Source organism: Thalassophryne amazonica, chromosome 12 (assembly GCF_902500255.1).
Source record: "Thalassophryne amazonica chromosome 12, fThaAma1.1, whole genome shotgun sequence".
Lineage (NCBI taxonomy): Eukaryota > Metazoa > Chordata > Actinopteri > Batrachoidiformes > Batrachoididae > Thalassophryne > Thalassophryne amazonica.
This window is the reverse complement of record NC_047114.1, coordinates 8,755,485-8,780,268: the sequence shown is the minus strand read 5'-3', so window position 1 is coordinate 8,780,268 and position 24,784 is coordinate 8,755,485. Positions and strand designations below refer to the sequence as shown.

General features: G+C 43.0%; 1 protein-coding gene across 3 annotated transcripts in view; it reads right to left on the bottom strand.

The window, feature by feature from the left end:
• Positions 1-15,087, bottom strand: part of LOC117521363 (WD repeat-containing protein 37) — a 68,262-nt gene extending 53,175 nt beyond the window's left edge. For 2 of the 3 annotated variants that reach the window (XM_034182653.1, XM_034182654.1), the window contains exon 1: positions 14,926-15,087. In XM_034182653.1, coding sequence (XP_034038544.1) covers positions 14,926-15,063 — 138 coding nt within the window. In that variant the 5' untranslated portion in view covers positions 15,064-15,087. Of the gene's footprint in view, positions 1-6,427; positions 6,464-14,925 lie in introns of all 3 variants that reach the window. The other variant, XM_034182652.1, reaches the window with a different exon arrangement.
• Positions 15,088-24,784: the final 9,697 nt, after the last annotated feature.

Here is a 24,784-nt window from a genome sequence, read left to right as displayed (position 1 = left end):
GTCCCATACATGAGGCTGAAATGGTAGTATTAATGGACGCAGAAAAGGCTTTCGACCAGGTGGAGCGGGGATATTTATTCTCAGTTCTTAAAATATTTGGTTTTGGTCCAAAATTTATATCATGGATTCAACTCTTATACAGTGCACCCAGTGCTAGTGTGATCACCAACTCCACCCGGTCGGAATACTTCCCCTTAGTGCGCAGCTGCCGACAGGGTTGCCCCTTGTGGCCATTGTTATTTGCCATTAAAATTGAACCCCTGTCCATGAAATGGAATCAAGCACAGGGAGTGGCTTTATGCCGACGACCTTCTTCTTTACATATCAAACCCTACCATTAGTATAAATCATATCCTCAAAATTCTAGAAACGTTTGGCTCTTGTTCAGGTTATAAACTAAACTTTATTAAGAGTGAATGTTTTCCTGTGAATGATGCTGCAAAACAGATCCCAGATCAAACATTACCCTTTCGACTAGCGCTTTCCACTTTTTGCTATCTAGGTATCAGTATATGATCTCACCTCACTTTGCAAAAACATTATCATAATAACAGTCAAAGAGGTGAAATCACATCTCCAATGTTGGAATGCTCTCCCCGGTCTCTACTAGGCAGAATTAACACAATAAAAATGAATGTGGTTCTGAGAATCTTATTCCTTTTTCAATGCTTGCCAATATTTCTCCCAAAATCCTTTTTAAAAGAACTAGATAGTAACATTTCAACTTTTATTTGGGCGGGTAAGACTCCAAGGGTAAAATATTCAACTCTACAAAGAGTTAAAATGATGGAGGCATTATGATGGGCAGCCAATATCCAAAAAAAAAAAAAAAAAAAATTACACATGGTATAACCCTCCATGTAGCTCTGTCTCTCCAGCAACTTTGGTCTGTGCCCCTCTAAACTCATATCCTATACATTATACCTCAAACCTAATACTTTTATCTGCAGTAAAGATTTGGAAGCAATATCGAGGCCAGTTTAAAATTTCCTCTGCTTCCATACTAATGCCCATTTGTGACAACCATTTATTTACACCCTCAACTGTTGACCCAGTTTTTTCCATTGTGGAAGGATAAGGGCTTAGTTTTCTTTAAACAACTCTTTGTTGATAAACTTTTTATTTCTTTTGATACTCTTAGAACTAAACTTGACCTTCCACAATCTCATTTATTTAGATATTTTCAGACCCGCAATTTTGCTCACCATAATTTCCCCTACTTTCCCCATGAACCACCCAGTGGTGGGCACAGTACCGATAATCTGATAATTATCGAAGATAATGTTTTCATTATTGGATTATCTTTTCAGATAACTTAGAAAACCATTATTGGACTAATTATCTTCCGATAAGTTTTTGTCCAATAATTTTTAGACTGATAACGTGGTAAACAAAGCTGAACAGCGACAAACTCTTATAAAATTTCAAATCAGTTGAACACCATCCATCCATCCATCCTTTTTCTTCCGCTTTATCTGGAGTCGGGTCGCGGGGGCAGCAGCTCAAGCAAAGCCACTCAGACCTCCCGATCCACACACACCTCCCCCAGCTGTAGTCCCTCCAGCGTGGGAATGTAGTCCCTCCAGCATGTCCTGGGTCTTCCCTGGGGCCTCCTCCCAATGGGACGTGCCCGGAACACCTCTCCAGCGAGGCGTCCAGGGGGCATCCGGAAAAGATGCCCGAGCCACCTCAACTGACTCCAAGCTCCTCCCGAGTGACCGAGCTCCTCACCCTATCTCTAAGGGAGCGCCCAGCCACCCTGCGGAGGAAACTCATCTCGGATGCTTGTACTCGCAATCTCGTTCTTTCGGTCATGAGCCAAATCTCGTGACCATAAGTGAGGATCGGAATGTAGATCGACCGGTAAATCGAGAGCTTTGCCCCCCTACTCAGCTCTCTTTTCACCACGATGGTCCGATACAGCGTACGCATCACTGCAGATGCTTGCACCGATCCGTCTATCGATCTCCACGCTCCATCCGTCCCTCACTCGTGAACAAGACCCCGAGATACTTAAACTTCTCCACTGAGGCAAGGACACTCCAGTTGAACACCTACCTGCTAATGTTTTTGTAGCAGATGTGTAGTTTCTACCCTCTGTAAAAAGAGGAGAGCTGCTTCTAGAAGAAACTGCTCAATCATCTGCAGGCAAAGGAGAACTGGTCACCAAAAAAAAACCCAACTCATTTCTTTTAAGCCCATACTGATACGATGGCAATATCATCAAATCATCCAGAGGCATACATTTTTAACTTATGGTTCCAATTTTAACCAAACTAACTTTCGGACTAGTTACTTAAATTAACGTCATGTCTGAAGTTTTATAAAGTGAAAATATCAGATATATGTTTTAGTTTTAAGTAATGCGCTAATTTTTAAGGTTTTAGTGTAGACATGCTGTGTCCCAGTGCATTATGGGTTGGATATGGTAATCTCAGTACGTTCACTACATGAAAAATGCATTTGAGGACACTCTGATCAGGCTCCACGGATAACAGCATTAAACTCTAGTACCTAAAACTCTTGTGAATATATTCTCTGGGTTTATAGATGTTAACTGTGTTCGCGTTATTAAATTCCATGCATCTTAAACGTTGGACTTGTGTTTCCAGAAGCAAAACGTAAACAGAAGCTTTTTTTTCCAAACTTAATTTACAAAAACTCTCAATGGAAGACAAAAAAACATTACAAGACCGGTCATCTGCGGTGTTTGCACAGGCCACAGTGCCGAGAGGGTTAGTCGTGAGATGTTAAACGCAGCTCGTTACGTCCTGTATGCTAAACAATGCAGGACGCCACGATTAACCTGAAACTCGGTGCGATACAAAAATTCTCACACAATGAATCTCAACTGAAAAAGGGCCAAAACTCGCACTGGCACAGAGTAGATCATGGCAGTGTTCTACTTCTTTTGGACATCTGGTTATATCAGCCGGTATCTAATTACAACTTGGCTTTTTTTTTTTTTGAAAATGCCTTTTTTTGCATATTTTACAAAAGCACATTTATCTGTAAACACCAACACACCTCACATAACGTGTTGGTTTACATAGAATGAATCAACAAATCAGTGAGCAGAGGCACATTGTACCTAGAATGCCATCTGTCTGTGTTTGTACAAAACTTCAGAATTAGTGCATTATTCAACATTAAAAGATATATGTATATCTTAACGTTTGCACAAATGACAGAATTGACATTAATGGAGTTATTCTATCAGTATTCATTTTATTTACACCAAACCATAATCAGCACTGCTATTATCTTCCAAGACCTCGGCCTGACAGCAGAGCTGTGACTAGTAGAGAGTTGAGCTTTGTAGCTCCTCTCAATGCTTCTGTGCTGGAAACCATGCAGTAAGCTGGAGCTTCCAGCAAGGGGGCAAGATGTTTCAAAGACAGAAGTGCTGGCTCATTGTTTGGGTCTGTGGTCGCCTTTGATGCTTTCAGCAAGCGATGTGGTGTTAAAACTCAAAATCAGTTATTAGTAGTTGCAAGTGTACCGGAGGACAATACTGGAATTTATCAGTTATTTTGTACACTTCCGATACATTTTTGGGTGGTTTATCGTTTTAACTTGATCCACAGATAACTTTTCAGTTATCTGATTACTCCTGTTATCAAGTTAATTTTTTGGTTATATGTGCCCACCACTGGAACCACCTGACTCCCTCATAGATACAATCCTATCTTACCCTGCATTCCATGCAATTATTTCAGCTGTAGTTAAGCTGACCGCATCTCCATCTCTTTTAACAGTTACAGACACGGGAATCAGAACTCAATGCTACTTTTTCAGATGACTGATGGCAGAAGGCCCTGGAAAGAGTCAACACCACCTCACCTTGTGCTAGTCTGACAATGATACAGTTTAAGATTTTGCACAAGACACATTTGACCAAAGTCTGACGACAAATTATTTAATTCCAGTGATATGTGTGACAGATGCTCTCTCTCACCTGCCAATCATGTGCACATGTTCTTCTCCTGTGTAAGATTTGGCCATTCTGGTCCTCTTTTTATGATACCTTATCTAAAGCTCTCAGTAGACCCATGGTTCCCAGCCCTTTAATCTCTGTTTTTGGTGTACCTGAGGACTTTGCTTGTTTCTCTGCCAGGGAGAGGAATGTTATTGCTTTCTCCTCTATTGTGGCTCGCAGATAAATCTTACTTCACTGGAAAGACCAAAAACCCCCATCTTCTAAATCGTGGTTGAAAGATCTATTGTCCTTCATTCATTTAGAAAAAATTAAGTTCAGTATTAGAGGCTGCTCTGAAAATTTTAATAAGACTTGGGGTCCTTTCTGTCCTTGGTCAATGACATGTCATCTCTGGAGGACTAATATATATTTGACTGTTTTATGGGGCAAGACTGTAGCAGAACATATGGATCAACTTGTAACACACTGTAATCCCTTGTTTTAGATATTAACATTAATATATAGTATATTATGTTATTAGATTATTTATTGTATTTTTACTGGTTTTACTCTATTTTTGTTTATTTGATTTTTTTTTATTTTGCTTGTTTAGTTTTATTCCTATTGCCTGTTAATTTAATTTTATTATACATATCTATGTGTGAGTGGGAGAAAATTGTTCGAGATGTGTGTGTAAAAAAAAGAAAAAAAAACTGAATTGGAATGTACTTGCGGAATGAATGAAGTGCTAAAAATTCAATAAAAACATAATGGAAAAATTAAAATTAAAGTAAATAAATAATTAAAATCACATGTACATAAGTATTCACAGGCCATGAAGCTCAAAATCAAGATCCTGTTTCCACTGATCATCCTTGAGATGTTTCTACAGCTTAATTAGAGTCCACCTGCAGTAAATGCATTTGATTGGACATGATTTGGAAAGGCACATACCTGGCTACATACACAGCAAAATCACCAATGTTATATTAACACCGACAGTGTACATATGGTCCTACTCTGACTAGAGTAGGCCATATGTACACTGGCAGTGTTGTATTACATGGTGATTACTGCGTATGAGGGTCCCACAGTTGACAGTGCATGTCAGAACACAAACCAAGCATGAATTCAAATTAATTGTCTGTAGACCACAGACAGGATTGTCTCAAGGCACAAATTGCGGGAAGGGTACAGAAACATTTCCTGCTTTGAAAATCTCAATGAGCACAGTAGCCTCCATCATCTGTAAACGCTTATTGAGTGTTGTTAGAAGGAAAGGTGATGTAACACATGGTAACCATACCACTGTTCCAGCTTTTTGAAACGTGTTGCAGGCATCCATTTCAAAATGAGCAAAATTTTCATCTTTGCTATACAGGCTTAGTTCTCACAACCGGTTGTCTTTTTTTCCCTATATTTTACAGTTTTACAGATTTGTGTTTCATGTTCGACATACTTGGTTTCTCACGGTTCTATGTGTATTATGTTAAAGTGCCTTTGCTAAAGATAAAATTTAGTCCAGTTGGAGCCCTCATTGTTTGAGAAAAGCCTACTGATTAGTCCACTCAGTGACACACCCCTCAAAACCTGCCGCTCCCAACACACCCACCTGATGGTTCAGGTTCTTTCCATTAAAGCAACAGACACAGAAAAAGGTTGCTTCTTTGAGGAAAACTGGTTTTCAGGATGTCACACCTCAGTGTTTCAGTTGATATTTGATTTTAAGAAACCTTTCTGTAAATCAGCTTTACACGTTAATTGGGGTTGATGTGCAACATAACTATATGTGTATAACAACACACCAAAGGTTTTCGGGTTCACTGCCTTGTTCCTGACCACAGATATTAACCATGAGTACAGCTCCACCCCCACGCCCCCACAAAATAAAAAAGGAACCCACTAGCAAGCTTTTCAACACTGAAAGTGCTTTTATTTTGAAATGCTACATAGTTATATTTGCTTTCAGACTCAAACTTGACATACAAGTCCTTCTCCTAATACAAACTGTTTTTATATCCACACCATTCACACAGCTAAGTGAAAACTAATTTAAAATGTAATTAATTCATTTTTAAGTCATGCTAAATGAAAACAAAACATTTTAAATGTCATCCAGTTCATACTGTATCTCAAAGCCAATTTAAACAAGACCAAAAGATGTAAATCTGCTTCCAACTCAACTTGTAGATGTATTTAGAAAGAAATGCCTTTTTCCCTTTTCTTTTTTACACACTTATTTTAGTGTGCAAGAGCAGTTCCTGCAGCTGTAATCAAGTTATTTGGGGCATGTGGGTGAAAAATACAGAATGTCACCTTTTGTAGAATAGAGAAATACAATAACATTGAAACAAAGATGGCTTTATTTGAGCAAAAAACACACCTGCAATGACAGAATTAATCTCCCAACACAGATATTTGGTTAACACCAAATCTAAACGGCACCAAACCTTATCTAAATCTATTTGTGAATGTTGTACTACTACAGAAAACACTCCTAAAACTTACCTCAATTCTCACGCAGAGTTCCGGATTATCAGAGGACTAGGACCAAAGGGACCAGAGTGAAAAACACAAAGTCACAAGGGAAAGATGGTATTATTTACAACAGTTTGGTGAGAAACAGATCTTTGCAACTGGAACAATTCTGCAACGACTCGACCAGGTCAGTTGTTTCTTCACTATGACTGACTGACATTTTTGACTGCGGGTGGGTTTCGCATTGTGCCCTTTATGTTTGACCTACTGTAACAAATTAGCAAACAACGAGGAACAGAGAAGTGGCAGAGCGTTGGAATTTTATGAATTTTAAATATATCTTTTAATGCAATTTGTCTTTTATCCAAAGTTGAGATAAAACAGAGTTCACAGCTCACATTCAGCCGTTCACACTGACAAGTCAGCAGCTTGAGGTTTGGAACAAGCTCCCTCCTAATTCTTCACAGTTTCATCACTGTAGCCAGACGCAGGCCTTACACAGTTCAGGTCCAGCAGTTAAACCAGGTCAGGTGATACCCTTCAGTAGACAGAGGAGGCCTTTGGGAGGTGGAGGGAGGCCCCAGGTGGTTACCAGTCAATTTAAATTCAATTTATAAAAGAGCCAAATCGCGACATCGCCCCAAGGTGCTTCACACAAACAGTCAAAACCAGTTCATGAATTACAAACGTTCACACATTAACAACAAATTTAAAGCAATAGAATTTAAAAGAATTAAAAAGCAGAATAACACACTATGATAACCAAAGGACTGATTAAAAAAAAAAAATAAATAAATAAAAAATGCGTCTTCAGTCTTGACTTGAGGGTCTCCACAGTATCGGACGGTCTTATCAACACTGGGAGACCATTCCACAATACTGGGACAAGATAAGAAAAGGCCCTTTGACCGACAGACCTCTTCTTCACCCTCGGGACACAAAGCAGTCCTGCATCAGATGAGCGCAAAGCCGAGACGGTACATAGGGCTTAATCAAATCAGCAAAGTACGTCGGTGCCAGACCATGAACAACTTTATAGGCTAATAACAGAACCTGACGTCTGATCTCAGAGAGACAGGTAGCCAATGGAGGGATGCCAGAACAGGTGTAATATGGTCAAACTTTGTAGTCCATTTCAAAAGTCTGGCAGCAGCATTCTGAACTAATTGGAGACCCCTAATACTGGACTGCAGCAAACCTGAAAATAGGACATTACAATAATCGAATCTGGAGGAAACAAAGGCATGAATCAGGGTCTCAGCATCAGCCATGGACAAAATTGGACAAATCCTTGCTATATTTCACAAATGGAAGAAGGCACCTCTCGTAACATCCCTAATGTGACGGACCAAAGGACAACACAGGGTCAAAAACCACCCCAAGGTTCCTCACCCTGTCCATGTGATGAACGACACACGAACCTAAGCCAAGCGCTAGCTGATGAAATTGATGCTGATATCTTGCTGGACCAATAACCATCATTTCAGTCTTGTCAGAATTTAGAAGCAGGAAGTTACTAGACATCCAGCCTCTCACTGATGCAAGGCAATGCTCTAGTGTTTTTATAGAACTGAGATTACCAGCAGTTATCAGCATATACAATTTAGTATCATCAGCATAGCAATGAAAGACAATCCCAAAACGCCGCAGTATATGACCAAGGGGTGCTATATAGAAGGGAAAAAAAGCAGGTGGCCCAAGACAGATCCCTATGGAACCCCAAATTTTATATCACTAAGGTTAGAAATAGTGTTATAAAAACAGAAGAGCGACTGGATAGATATGATGTTAACCATCCAAGGGCACTTCCAGTAATCCCAAAGTAATGCTCCAACCTATCAAGTAAAACACAATGATCCACGGTATCAAATGCACCACTAAGATCCAACAGCACCAAAACCAAAGTGGTGTCCAAATCCACTGCGATCAGAAGATCATTAACCACTTTAGTAAGAGCTGTCTCCATGGAGTGTTTTTTTTTCTGAAACCAGAGTGCAGTGGCTCAAAAAGATTATTCTCGGTAAGGTGGTCCACAAGCTGAAGTAAGACCACTTTTCCAGAATTTTAGAGCAAAATGATACATTTGATATGGGCCTATAATTTTTCAATTCACTAGGGTCAAGATTAGGTTTTTTAAGTAACGGTTTAATCACTGCAGATTTAAAACGTTTAGGAACAGATCCAGAAGTTAATGAAAGATTAACAATTTCCATTTCCAGTCAGAACCCAAAACCTGAGTCAACACTCAGTACCTGCACCTGATGATCTCAAACCTGACCCGCAGTTTGGAGGGAAATGATTTGTCATTTATCCTGAATAACTTGCCAAAAATGTCTGAGGCAAACTGCGGGCCTCAGGGGCATTGATTTACATTTGGAACTATAGTGTGCTGTGGTAGCGATTCCACTTACGATTTCTCCACAAGCGTTTGACTTATTTGGACCACATTGGAAAATGTAGCAAACAAAGAAACAAAGGAGGAGCCAGGATATCTACAGATGCTTTCAAACTGATCATGGACCACAATCCACAAAAGCACGCCAATTAGCAGTTAAGAGATGTCTTGTGGAACACACTGGACTGCAGGTCTGATCTGAGGCGTTACCTTGATTCTTTTATATTTCTTTCTCCGGATGTGAAACACTAAACTTTAGTTGATTTCAGGTGGAAGAGCAACACCCTTTTCTCCACCAGAACATGAGTCTATTCCACCTATTCCAGAAGCATTTCAGAACTGTGTCCCATTTAAATCTGCACCAATACAAAACCTGATGTGGCTCTTTAAACACATAACAGGTTTAGGCTTACAACCAGAGTGCTGACAGAAACAGCAGGCTAATGATGTTGTCTTGTGCTAAATGTTCAAATTCTAGGCCTGTCACACCTTGACAATTTAGCCAGCATATGCAGATTTATGAAAACTTTGGTGAATATGCTGGATACGTCTAACAAGTTATGCAGCTGTCACACCATGACAATTTAGCCAGCATATGCTGACAGCCATGTTTTCACCAAGTGGTCGGGTCAGTAAGACATGGTATGGAACAATCTAGCTTGGTTTACATTTCCAAACACCAGCAGAACCCTTTTGTGTGGCAGGCAGAACACATAGATGTTAACAAGCACGTACGCTGTCACACGGCCACTCCCCCCACACAGAGGCCAAATAGAGTAATTTTTTGGGGCTTGGAGGATCATGGGATTCATTTTCACTGTGTGCAGAATGCTCAAGAGTCAACTGATGTCTGTGATAAACACTGACGTGAATGAATGAGACGCTGTGACTCTTTCAACTTTTAAAATAACTTAATTGTCTTGTGGCACAACGTGCTGGTGTTCGCTGGATCAGGCTGAGAAGCGTACAAAACACAGAGGGACTTCTTTCAAAACGCTAAGTTTCTTCAGCCATGACAAGAAACTAAAGTATTTTCAGACGCCGTTTTCCCAAAATCAGGATGCTTTATGTGGATAGGTTTTCATCAGGCTGTGATGATGAATCTGACAGGTAAGATTAAGACTTTATATTTACTACGTGTGTGAATGGTTTTCATATTTGTACAATCTGAACTATTTGCATGAGGACTGCAGCCTTCAGTTGTTCAACCAATCAATAGACAGATTTAATGAATGTATTTCGCCTTATGAGTAACTTACAAGAAACATGTCCAGAATCGCATAACTGACCTACAACGTATAGCCTGCGTTTGCGGGACGTATGAGACATATGCTGGCATACATCAAAAATATTGTGCATGTCCAAAATTTTTCAACATACTCACCGTATACCAGCATGCTTCAACATGCTGTTACCTTCTTAAAAAGTACCCATAACTGGATGCACGCCAACATATTTGCTGTATTTTTCAAAGGTTGGCATACACAGGCTAAATTGTCAAGGTGTGACACGGCCTTTACCAATTCTCAAGCTGGTTAACTGAAAATTTTAAACTTGAGTGATAACAAAACAACATCACAATAATGGAAAAAACAAAAACCAAACACTGCAATTTCTTCTGGCTGGTCCCCACCTTCTCCACGCATGTGGAGAAGGAGGCAGGCAACCATCAGCGAGTTCATCTATTTCACTGGCTGGAGAGCGCTTTGCACCGAACACTTCTTACTGGCTCACATAGACGCAAGACAGGCTGGTTCCCGCCTCCTTCTTTGCTACGATGCTCATTTTAATGCATATTTATTTTTGCTGCATAAAATTCTATTCATAAATAGTTTTTAGCCCAAGTGTTAAGTCTTTTTTCAGCGACATGTAGAATTCAAGCAGAACAGCAAAATAAATAAATAAAGTAAATGTCCCAACTGGCTGTGCCACTTCACTTTCGTGTAAAAATCTGCCCGGAAGTGATGTGACTGCTGCTGGTTGCCTGCCTCCTTTTCTGCGTACCCAGAGGAGGCGGGGACCAGCAAGCAACTTCTTGTTTCAGGTGCTGCCATTAGGGGTCACCACATGAGACCATTCATCTCCATCTCACCCTGTCCTCTGCATTTTCCTGTGTCACCCCGACCATCTTCATTATGTCATCCCTCATGTCATCCCTCAGCACATCCATAAACCTCCTCTTTGGCCTCCCTGTTCTCCTCCTGCCTGGTGGTTCCACCCTAAGCATCCTTCTCAAACACTCTGGGTCCCTCCTCTGCACATGTACCAAACCATCTCAATCTCACCTGTCTGTCTCCAAACCGTCCAGCCTGTGCTGTCCCTGACATGGTCATTACAGCTTCATCAGACTTCTTTCAGCTCGTGTCTAGAGCAAAAGAAAAGTTCATCTTCTCGTCAGCATAATTTGATTTCTCGTTTTAATTTTTGTAGCGTCCAAACTGCCCACATTCTTTGTGTTGTTTGGTGTATGGATTTATATTCAGTACTGTGTTTGCTTGGGACTCCAGCGAGGGCAGTCGCATCTCCTCTCTCCTCTCCTCGTGTTTGTCTCTATCTCTGCCTCAACCTTCAAAGTCCCAACTTCACCAGACTGAGAATTGTTTGAACTACATTCGGAATAACCATGGAATTGATCAGCTGGTCATTCAACGCCAATGACACAAGGAAATCATGCTGGAGGACCCTGTGTACCCAGAAGGAACCTATCCCGCGGGCTACAATCTCGATGCCTGGAAGAATTGCAGCGTAACGTGCTTGGCGCCAGTCTTCGTGGAAGACGTTGAGGATTTATTCTTATTTGTCATTGTGGTAGGAGGGCTTCTGCTACTAGGATTAGGCGCTGCCCTGATGTACCGGAAAACTGGCAAGACGGCTGCCACCAAAACCCAGAGGTGTCAAATCAGCAAGTACAACCCTGGCAAAAATTATGGAATCACCGGCCTCGGCCTTCATTCAGTTGTTTAATTTTGTAGAAAAAAGCAGATCACAGACATGACACAAAACTAAAGTAATTTCAAATGGCAACTTGCTGGCTTTAAGACACACTATAAGAAATCAAGAAAGAAAACTGTGGCAGTCAGTAATGGTTACTTTTTTAGACCAAGCAGAGGGAAAAAAAAAATATGGACTCACTCAATTCTGAGGAATAAATTATGGAATCACCCTGTAAATTTTCATCCCCAAAACTAACACCTGCATCAAATCAGATCTGTTCGTTAGTCTGCATCTAAAAGGAGTGATCACACCTTGGAGAACTGTTGCACCAAGTGGACTGACATGTATCATGGCTCCAACACGAGAGATGTCAATTGAAACAAAGGAGAGGATTATCAAACTCTTAAAAGAGGGTAAATCATCACGCAATGTTGCAAAACATGTTGGTTGTTCACAGTCAGCTGTGTCTAAACTCTGGACCAAATACAAACATGGGAAGGTTGTTAAAGGCAAACATACTGGTAGACCAAGGAAGACATCAAAGCATCAAGACAGAAAACTTAAAGCAATATTTCTCAAAAATCGAAAATGCACAACAAAACAAATGAGGAACGAATGGGAGGAAACTGGAGTCAACGTCTGTGACCGAACTGTAAGAAACCGCCTAAAGGAAATGGGATTTACATACAGAAAAGCTAAATGAAAGCCATCATTAACACCTAAACAGAAAAAAACAAGGTTACAGTGGGCTAAGGAAAAGCAATCATGGACTGTGGATGACTGGATGAAAGTCATATTCAGTAATGAATCTCGAATCTGCATTGGGCAAGGTGATGATGCTGGAACTTTTGTTTGGTGCCGTTCCAATGAGATTTATAAAGATGACTGCCTGAAGAGAACATGTAAATTTCCACAGTCATTGATGATATGGGGCTGCATGTCAGGTAAAGGCACTGGGGAGATGGCTGTCATTACATCATCAATAAATGCACAAGTTTACGTTGATATTTGGACACTTTTCTTATCCCATCAATTGAAAGGATGTTTGGGGATGATGAAATCATCTTTCAAGATGATAATGCATCTTGCCATAGAGCAAAAATTGTGAAAACATTCCTTGCAAAAAGACACATAGGGTCAATGTCATGGCCTGCAAATAGTCCGGATCTTAATCCAATTGAAAATCTTTGGTGGAAGTTGAAGAAAATGGTCCATGACAAGGCTCCAACCTGCAAAGCTGATCTGGCAACAGCAATCAGAGAAAGTTGGAGCCAGATTGATGAAGAGTACTGTTTGTCACTCATTAAGTCCATGCCTCAGAGACTGCAAGCTGTTATAAAAGCCAGAGGTGGTGCAACAAAATACTATGATGTGTTGGAGCGTTCTTTTGTTTTTCATGATTCCATATTTTTTCCCTCTGCTTGGTCTAAAAAAGTAACCGTTACTGACTGCCACAATTTTTTTTCCTGATTTCTTATAGTGTTTCTTAAAGCCAGAAAGTTGCCATTTGAAATGACTTTAGTTTTGTGTCATGTCTGTGATCTGCTTTTTTTCTACAAAATTAAACAACTGAATGAACATCCTCGGAGGCCGGTGATTCCATAATTGTTGCCAGGGTTGTAAAAGTTCAGCCACATATTTGTTCTATCTTCCCAATAAACCAGCTGATTGTAATTACGTAGGTGGATGAGCTAATTATTGAGATCACCTGTTTTAGGTGCACAGGTAGAAGCAACACACGGGAGGGTTTTTACTTTCTGAAGCCGGATCTGACACCTCTGCTAAAACCACAAACCCACATCTGCCCGTCATGATTACCGAGGTTGGCAAGGCTGTACAATCTCAGACTGCATTATCTTGAATGCAAGCTGAAAACCATCTCTGAGCAGTTGTCTGCCCTGCAAAGGAACTGATGTTGGAGACCAGTGAATGTTTCTGTGTAGGCTCTCAGTTGTCCAGGTGGTTTCCATAGTAGAGAAGCTTGAATCTTCGACTGGTTGCTTGACGCAAGGACGTTTCGGTTCAAATCACAGAAGCTTCCTCAGCTAAAATTCTTGCTCTGGAAGTCTGACTTCTGTCTGACTCTTGTAGAGAAGAATAAAACAGAAGCCAACAAAAGGTGGAGTTTTAAACCTAACCAGACCCCTCCTACTGAGAGGCAGACTGCTATAGGCTAGTGACTAAACAATAGCTCTAATTAGCAACTATTGTGCTGCAGTTAGCACACCTAATGACAGGACAGCTGTCCCTCTAATGATGGGATGGATGCCTTTCTGATGGCTCCCTTGATGACGTGAATAACTCATTACCATGAACAAAAGACTGAAACTCCTTTGACCTGAGTACCCCATTGTAAACAGGGGATAAAGTGTGTCTCAGACCCCCTCCCCGATTAAGGCTGGGTTTCAAACGTTTCACAAAGAATGCCTCCTTGACCCCTCTCTCAAACCATTTCTTCTCTCTGGTTAATATTTGAACTTCCTTGTCCTCAAACATGTGGTTAGTGTCTTTAAGGTGGCGATGAACCGCAGACTGAGGTCCACTGGCGCCCTCTCTGCGCTGGTACAACTTTTTGTGTAAAGGTTGCATCATTTCACCTATGTAGTGTTCATTACAGTTTTCCTGACATCTGATAGAATACACTACATTGCTCTGTTTGTAACTACGGATCATGTCCTTAGGGAACTAATTTCTGTCTCAAGGTGTTAACCGGTTTAAAGTAAACTGGGATTTTTGTGCTGTCTGAAGATCCTCTGTAGTTTTTCCCCTACTCCTGCTAAATAAGGGAGAGACACTCTTCTTCTTCTCCGTCTCCTGTCTATCTGGTCTCTTTGTTCTCTGGGACTTCTGCTCTTTGGCTCAAACCCCCCTTGAACACAAGCTCGGGGTGATCAGGACGCTTCAACACAGAGCCCTACAGGTGCCCACAACTGCAGAGGGAAGGGCTAAAGAACAACGTGTCCAGAAAGCCCTCACAGTATGTGGGTACCCACGATGGTACGCACCGCACCTATACAATCAAATGTATAGGTGCGGTTGTTTTAATTCTGATGTGTGCCATTATTACGTTCAACTAGTTAATTGTGGATTAACTGCTGTATTTTTGTCTGAGGTAACTGGGTGTGAAGATAATTTCATTGCACTTGTTGTAATGACAATAAATCATCATTCATTCATTGAGCATGTAACTGTCGGTCACCTGTGCCTCCAGCATGTCTCTCTGCAGGCCGGAGCGATCCTGCTCGGTGCTGTTGGTCCTGCGGATGGACAGGCTGTGGGACTTTCTTTTCTGCTTTGCCTGGCGAGTGGCGTTGCTGCTCCCGCTCTCTGCTGGCATCCCTCCTTCCACAACTGATGTGACCACCACCTAAAAGATTTTTAAAATAGCACCAAAGCTTCATCAGGGATTAAAGCAAAAAAAAAAAAAAAAAAAAAAAAATTAAATCTAACCAAAAAAAAAAAACCAAACAAAACAAAAACAAAAAAAAATTCACAGCCAAATCATAAGTTGCTCATCAACTACAGTGCATCCGGAAAGTATTCAGCGCTTCACGTTTTCCATACTTTGTTCTGATACAGCCTTATTCCAAAATGGATGAAATTCATTTCTTTCCTCAAAATTCTACAAACAAGACCACATAACGACAATGTGAAAGAGGATTTTGAGATTTTCGCAAATTTATAAAAAAAAAAAAAAAAAAAAAAAAAAAAAAAAAAAAAAAAAAGTTACATGTACATAAGATTTCCCAGCCCTTGCCATGAAGCTCAGAATTGAACTCAGGTGCATTCTGTTTCCACTGATCATCCTTGAGACGTTTCTACAGCTTAATTAGAGTTCACGTGGGGTAAATTCAATTGACTGGACATGATTTGGAAAGACACATACCTGTCTACATATAATGTCACCCAGCTGACAGTGCATGTCAGAGCACAAACTATAAGCATGAAGTCAAAGGAATTGTCTGTAGACACAGACACAGGCTTTGTCTGTGAGACACATTGTGATTATGTGCATGAAGACTCTGAAGCGTCTTTTAAAGAAAAAAAAGATCTGTTTCGGCGGAGATATGATGCCCTAGAAGATGCCGTGCGCTTTATTCGGAGGGAACCTGAGCTTAAGTAGCCAGGGGACGGTAAAAAAGAAAACAAACGTTCATAAGACTCACTAACAGGTGTTGCTACTTACTATCCTGTTGTATAAGGATCCCATTCTCTCGTGAATCCTGTTGCTGTCTGCTGTGTGTGTGTGTGTGTGTGTGTGTGTGTGTACGCATATGCGCTCAGTCTCCCTCCACCTGATTCCACTCACTGTGTGCTCTGATAGGCATGAGCTTTAATATAATATTAGGTTATTGTGAGGGAACAAAAACTATTGCGAGCGAATGCAAAAACTATTGCAAAAAAAGGTATAAGGGGGAACGCAATAATATTGCGAGGGAACGCAAAAGTATTGCAAGGGAACGCAATAATCTGGGCAAAAAAAAAAAAATTAACCACCATGTCCCTAGGTGGGCTCCGTACAAAACACTCAGAGCAGACTTTGAAAAACGAAAAATATAGTTGGTAAAACTCTGTACTCTGCTCACTGTGTCGGTCATCACTGCTGTCACAGACTGAACGCCCCCCCCCCCAAAAAAAAGAATTTGGTCCGCCCTGCCTTCACTGCGCATGCATCATTTAGGACCACAGCAACTCATCTGAGACGGACTCTACATGCAAAGCGATCAAAGGGAACAATGTGATTATTAACCATCAGATGACATAGTAAAACCTCTTAAATCATTCTAAAGTCAGTTTTAAGCAGAAACGAGGCGATAACCGGTAAGTCGCCACTGACTCTTTGAAATGACGGAGGCGCAGTGAATGTAGCAGCAACAGCTCCTCTGGCTGCGGCGCTCTGATCTCGTCCTCCATCTTTTATGATGAAATAATGCTGATTTTATGTGGACATGATTGCTGTACAAAAGCTTCAGATATCTGTCACTAAGACAGATGAAGACTGGAGTGCAGTTTGAGGAAGAATTAGGTGATAATCGATGAACCACAGCTGACACACAGAAATGACGCATGCGCAGTGAAAGCAGGGCGGACTGATTTTTAGGGGGACCATTCGGTCGGTGACACTGCACTGTGAGACACAAACATGCAGCCCTCCTTCAGAGCGCAAACAGGACACAGACACTGAAGGAAGGAAGGAGACAATTTCCCTATTTTGGCAATGCAAGTGCAAAAAAAAAAGCTTCTGTTTACGTTTTGCTTCTGGAAACATGAGTCCGACGTGTGGTTTTTGAACGTACTATGTGTGAGAGAACATAAATCGGGCGCTCTGAACTTTTATACCATGCGGTTCTGTCGTACAGTTTGAGCTGGAACCGAGTACAGTGATTGAAAATATCATACAGTGTCTGCTCAGCTTCAGGACGAATACTGCCATGATGACTACTAGCCAGTAGATGGCAGCAGAGACCATGAAAATTTGCCAAAACAAAATTCCAGATAATCTGTGTCTGCTACGTTTAGGATGCATGGAATTTATTAAATGCAAACGCAAAACAACATCTATAAACCCAGAGAATATATTCACGAGAGTGTTAGGCACAAGAGTTCAATGCTGTTGTCCGTGGAGCCTGATCAGAGTGTCTCAAATGCATTTCTCCTGTCATGAAAGTACTGAGATTACCCTACCCTACCCATAATGCACTGGGCACAGCATGTCCACACTAAAACCTTAAAAATTAGCGCATTACTTTAAAACTAAAACATATATCTGATATTTCACTTTATAAAACTTCAGACATGATGGTAATGTAAATAACTTGTCGAAAATTAGTTTGGTTAAAATTTGAACCATAAATTAAAAATGTATGCCTCTGGATGACTTGGGTGATATTGCCGGCGTACCAGTATGGGGTTAAAAGAAATTAGTTTTTTTCTTTTTTGTGACGGTTGTCCTTTGCCTGCAGAGGATAGAGTGGTTTCTTCTAGAAGCAGCTCTCCTCTGTTTGCAAAGGGTAGAACTACACATCTGCTACAAAACATTTAACAGGTAGGTGCTCAACTGATTTGAAATGTTATAAATGTTTGCAGTTGTTCAGCTTTGTCTACGTTAACGGTATAAAAATTATCGGACAAAAATTTATCGGAAGATAATTAGTCTGATAATGGTTTTCGAACTTACCTGAAAAGATAATCCGATAATGAAAACATTATCTTCGATAATTATCGGTTATATTGGAACTGTGCCCACCACTGCATATACGTATTCACTGATTGATTTTTTTTTTTTTTGCATGCTCAACTCCTCAGCGCCAATAATAAGGAACCAGGTAAAATCAGCTTCTAACACTAAGCATAAAATTATGGATTAGTTCTACTTTAAATGAACCATTTACAGCTCTGCGATCTTATCCACATCTAATCTAATTCTGATATAGCTAAGGGGTTTCCAGCAGACCACACCACAAACGGAGCCACGTTGTTCAAAAGCAGCCAGCGAAAGCGCTTCCAATTTGAGTTTTATTTAATGAAGGCACAAAAAGCAATTTGTAATAACAGCTGCAAGTTAAAGATGTTTCCACAGTGTACCATTATGTCAAAGCCCATTTTTAGCTCAATTAAATCCAGGACCGTGCAACTGAAATGGGCATTAGTGAGGTAATAAAATTGGATTTTAGCTCAATCATAATGTAGTAAAAGCTCAAACTCCTACATTTGAATGACCATGTGCCACGGGGAGGGCGTGTCCACCCGCTGGCTGGCCTGTTCATGCATAGTGGCACACAGGGGGAGAAATCAACAAGTTACCCATGAGTCTCCACCCCACAACTCCCAACTGGTCACGCTGAAGTTTCGGGATCCACCTACTCTTGCATGGCAAGAATTTGAACGTGGCTAAGAGCAAACAAAGGTGAAAAAGACAGCATTCTTTTCTTCAACATTCAAATGCCACATTAACAGGTGCAAACCTTCCAGTTTAACCGTATTGTTCTGAATATAAGATTACCCTGATTATAAGACCATTCCCTTTTTTCAGGACATATTCGTGAAATAAATGGAAAATGGACTACTTTATATAGCACGTTTCCATCTATCAGAAGCTCAAAGCGCTTTACATTGATGCCTCACATTCACACACACACACCGATGCCAGGGTGCTGCCATGCAAAGTACTCACAACACACCAGTAGCAACTTAAGCCTCTGTCACACACAACCAGAATGTGCAGGAAGCAGGCCGACACGGCAAAAAATGGTCATAATCCAGATGCAGTCGGGAGGAAAAGAGGCGTGGTCAGCTGTGTCAGAACGCAGACAGACTGTTTTAAAATTTGTAGTGAGCTTTCCCACTATACTCGTGGCAGCAAACTTTAATTTATTTTTTCCTCTCACAACACAACTCTACATCGTGATTTCTGGTAGGATTATCACATGGGATTTATGTTTGGCATCGTTTCCATCATTCCCCTGACCCACTGCGCTGCAAAATGCTCCTGGAAGTGAGATTCATGTTTCAATCAACACTCAACATACTCAATGCACTGAGTGTTTCTTCTCTTTTTGCTCTGTATGCACCACTCTGCATTTAATCATTAGTGATTGATCTCTGCTCTCTTCCACAGCATGTCTTTTTCCTGATTCTCTCCCCTCAGCCCCAACCAGTCCAGGCAGAAGACTGCCCCTCCCTGAGCCTGGTTCTGCTGGAGGTTTCTTCCTGTTAAAAGGGAGTTTTTCCTTCCCACTGTCGTCAAGTGCTTGCTCACAGGGGGTCATTTTGACCGTTGGGGTTTTTCTGTAATTATTGTATGGCTTTTGCCTTACAATATAAAGCACCTTGGGGCAACTGTTTGTTGTGATTTGGTGCTATATAATAAAATTGATTTGATGTTCCAAGTCATATGTCCGACAGAATGAAATGTGATTAAGCAATGTTTATTACAGTGGTGAGATCTGTACAGCTCTGAGCCTCTGATGTGAGGTGTGACAGCGTGCGCACCTGCCCGCCAGCCGCCGTGGTGTCACAGATCTGATGGGCACAATATTTCACATTTTTTACGTCACCCATGGGGAGGAATATTATTTGTACTGTAAGGTCTATTATGGATATAACAGCCTGTGCAGATCTGCAGCGCCGTGCCACACACTGACCTGAATTGGACACGGTGCTTTCGGTTTGTTCGCGCTGTAAGTAAGTAAACTTTATTTATATAGCACCTTTCAAAGATACCGATCACAAAGTAATTTACAGAGTGCAATTAACATAGATACAAAGGCATAGAACACAACAAAGTTAAAACACCAAAATAAAAACAAAAAAGCAGTGCCACTAATTAAAAGCTTGTCTAAATAAAAGTGTCTTAAACTGCTTTTTAAAGGAATCAACAGAGTCAGCCACACGGAGAGACGGGGGCAGGACGTTCCACAGCCTGGGGGCTATTGCTTGAAACGACAGGTCCCCCCAAGTTTTAAACCGGGTCTTAGGGACCTTCAGAAAGTTCTGGCTTGAGGAACGAAGAGAGCTGTCAGAAGAATAGGGGGTTAACAGGTCTATGATGATTGGGGGGCTGTGTTCACATCCCCTACACATGGATGGCTGCGTGCCACATACATATTAACAATCAACGGTTCCTTTGCGCTCCAGGGGGAGCATTATAAATGGATAAGTGGCACGTGCAGGTCACGGCGGCAGGCTTTGCCATGCCCGATCCATCTCGAGGTTCCCTCATATGCGCTAATCGTTTCGGATACTGTTTATAGTGCAGCAGATAACTGAAACAATCATGCAAATGGTGATAAAAGCATCACATTCGGCAGAAATACTCCTTAGACACCTCTTTTGAAAGAAAACAATTGGCCACTTGACTTTTCAATCGGTGGCCAGGAAGGGGTCAATTGAAGAATTACACAGAGGTCAAAATTAAAAGATGCTCCAATCATCCATCCATCCATCCATCCATTTTCTTCCGCTTTATCCAGAGTCGGGTTGCGGGAGCAGCAGCTCAAGCAAAGCCGCCCAGACCTCCCGATCCACACACACCTCCCCCAGCTCCTCCGGGGGAACCCCAAGGCATTCCCAAGCCAGCCGAGAGATATAGTCCCTCCAGCGTGTCCTGGGTCTTCCCCGGGGCCTCCTCCCAATGGGACGTGCCCGGAACACCTCTCCAGCGAGGCGTCCAGGGGGCATCTGGAAAAGATGCCCGAGTCACCTCAACTGACTCCTTTCGACGTGGAGGAGCAGCAGCTCGACTCCGAGCTCCTGCCGAGTGACCGAGCTCCTCACCCTATCTCTAATGGGGCGCCCAGCCACCCTGCGGAGGAAACTCATCTCGGCCGCTTGTACTCGCGATCTCGTTCTTTCGGCCATGAGCCAAATCTCATGACCATAGGTGAGGATCGGAACGTAGATCAACCGGTAAATCGAGAGCTTTGCCCCCCCTACTCAGCTCTCTTTTCACCACGACGGTCCGATACAGCGTACGCATCACTGCCGATGCTGCACCGTTCCATCTATCGATCTCACGCTCCATCCGTCCCTCACTCGTGAACAAGACCCCGGGATACTTAAACTCCTCCACTTGAGGCAAGGACACTCCACCGACCTGAAGAGGGCAAAGCACCTTTTTCCAGACGAGAACCATGGCCTCGGATTTCGAGGTGCTGATTTTCATCCTGGACGCTTCACACTCAGCTGCAAACCGCCCCAGTGCACACTGAAGGTCCTGATTTGACGAAGCCAACAGAACCACATCGTCCGCAAACAGCAGAGACGAGATTCTGTGGTTCCCAAACCAGACCCCTCTACAACCTGGCTGCGCCTAGAAATTCTGTCCATAAAAATAATGAACAGAACCGGTGACAAAGGGCAGCCCTGGCGGAGGCCAACGTGCACTGGAAACAGGTTTGACTTACTACCGGCAATGCGAACCAAGCTCCTGCTGCGGTCGTACAGGGACCAGATAGCCCTTAGCAAAGGACCCCGGACCCCGTACTCCCGGAGCACTCCCCACAGGGTGCCCTGAGGGACACGGTCAAACGCCTTCTCCAGATCCACAAAACACATGTAGAGTGGTTGGGCGAACTCCCATGAACCCCCGAGCACCTGATGGAGCGTGTAGAGCTGGACCAGTGTGCCACGACCAGAACGAAAACCACACTGTTCCTCCTGAATCCGAGGTTCGACCATTGGTTGAATTCTCCTCTCCAGTACTTTGGAATAGACCTTACGGGGAGGCTGAGGAGTGTGATCCCCCTATAGTTGGAACACACCCTCCGGTCACCCTTCTTAAACAGAGGGACCACCACCCCGGTCTGCCAATCCAGAGGCACTGTCCCGATTGCCATGCAATGTTGCAGAGGCGTGTCAGCCAAGACAGTCCCACAACATCCAGAGACTTAAGGTACTCAGGACAGACTTCATCCACCCCAGGAGCCTTGCCACCGAGGAGCTTTCTAACCACCTCATGATTTCGGCCTGGGTAATGGATGAGTCCGCCTCTGAGTCCCCAGTCTCTGCTTCCATGTCTCCAACCTCCCCCGGGATCTGGGAGAAGCTCTCCCGGAGGTGGGAGTTGAAGACCTCGCTGACAGAGGGTTCCACCAGTCGTTCCCAGCAGACCCTCACGATACGTTTGGGCCTGCCAGGTCTGACCGGCTTCTTCCCCTCCCAGCAGATCCAACTCACCACCAGTTGGTGATCGGTCAACAGCTCTGCCCCTCTCTTCACTCGAGTGTCCGAGACATGTGGCCGAAGGTCAGATGACACGACTACAAAGTCGATCATCGACCTCCGGCTCAGGGTGTCCTGGTGCCACATGCTTATGGACACCCTTGTGCTCGAACATGGTGTTCGTGATGGACAAACTGTGACTAGCACAGAAGTCCAACAACTGAACACCACTCGTGTTCAGATCAGGGAGGCCGTGCTTCCCGATCACCCCCTCCAGGTCTCACTGTCGCCGCCCACGTAGGCGTTGAAATCCCCCAGGAGAACAATGGAGTCCCCAGTCGGAGCACTATCTAGTACCCCTTCCAGGCACTCCAGGAAGGTCGGGTACTCTGCACTGCTGCTCAGCCCGTAAGCCGAGACAACGGTGAGAGACCTGTCCCCGACCCGAAGGTGTAGGGACGCGACCCTCTTGTTCACCGGAATGAACTCCAACACATGGCGACTGAGTTGGGGAGCAATAAGCAATGCGACCCCAGCTCTCCGCCTCTCCCCGTGGGCAACGCCAGAAAAATGAAGCGTCCAGCCCCTCTCCAAGAGTTGGGTACCAGAGCCCAAGCTGTGCGTGGAGGTGAGCCCGACTATCTCTAGTTGGTATCGCTCAACCTCCCGCACAAGCTCAGGCTCCTTCCCCCCTAGCGAGGTGACATTCCACGTCCCAACAGCCAGGGGCTGTGAGCATGGACCGGGCCGCCGAGCCACGCCCTCGACCGTCACCCAATCCTCTGCACCCGACCCCCATGGCCCCTCTGCAGGTGGTGAACCCACAGGAGGTCGGGCCCACGTTGCTCTTTCGGGCTGAGCCCAGCCCGGCCCCATGGGCTAAGGCCCGACCACCAGGCACTCGAGCGCTCACCCAACCCCAGGCCTGGCTCCAGGGTGGGACCCCAGCTCCGCCATACCGGGCAACGTCTCGGTCCTTGATTTTTTACTGGTCATGGAGGTTCTGAACTGCCCTTAGTCTGACCCGTCACCTAGGACCTGTTTGCCTTGGGAGACCCTACAGGGAGCACAAAGCCCCCAACAACAGAGCTCCTAGGATTATCCGGGTATGCAACCTCCCCCACCACGATAAGGTGGCAGCTAGAGGGGGAGTGCTAGCTGGGGGGGGGGGGCTCCAATCATATTGAAAAATATTCCACATTACTTGCCTGATCATAAAGATTCCAAACAGGTATAGTTTGGACTATCTGTGTCTGAATTCTATGGAGTTACGGGATAAAAACAGCAAGAATGGTGACAAAGCTCAGTTTCATTTTGTACAGGGGTCAAAAGTTAAAGTTGCTCCAATTTTGGTAAAAAGTGATGCAAATTATTGGTTGAGCTAATAGGATTAATAAACGGAATAGTTTCGACAGTGTTGAATGCTTGGTCTTTAAAGTAAAGGTCAAACAAGGTCTACGTCTATTGGATTCTATGACATGTGACATATGTTACCCGCAATGTGATAAGTAAGGATGATACATGGTCCAAACTATTCCTTTTTAAAACTGTGTTAACTCAACTAGTAATATGCATCACGTTTTACCAAAATTGGAGTAACTTTAACTTTTGACCCCTGTACAAACTGACACTGACCTTTGTCACTATTCTTGCTGTTTTTATCCCATAACTCCATAGAATTCAGTTACACACCATACCTTTTTGGAATCTTTATGATCAGGAAAATAATGTGGCATAGGTTTCAATATGATTGGAACACCTTCTAATTTTGACTCCTGTGTAATTCTTCAATTGACCTCTACCTGAACGCCAACTGAAAATTTAAGTGGCCAGTTGGTTTTTTCAAAAGAGGATTGTCTGAGGACTATTTCTGCCAAATGTGATGCTTTTATCACCATTTGCAGGATTCCACTCTAAATATTCTCTTATCTGCTGCACTATTATGCCGCCTTCAGAATATGCAAATTGCAGTTAGATAGCACTCAGACTGCCGTCGGATAGGTGTCCCATCTCAACGGCACCGGGGGGTTTTGAACATGTGCATCACACTGGGGGCCGTCGGCCAATTTTGACCAACTATGTGGACTTCCACAGATGGCTGTCAGAACGTTTTGGAACTGAAATCCAACACTTTTTGGATGTGCGCCGATTCGTCATTCCGGCGCCATTCTGCGTGATTCCGGCTATGTGTGACACGAGTATTGGGGATTAAGGACTTGCCCAAGGGCCTTGATTTTTCAGCTCAGACAGGGATTTGAATCGAGGATCTTCTGGTCTCAAGACCACTGCTCAAACACTACACCATCACCTCCCCAGAAAAAAAGCCTTTCTGAAGACCCTTTTTTTTTGTTGTTGTTGTTAAGAGCATGTTTTTATTGAAAATACTGTCAATAAGA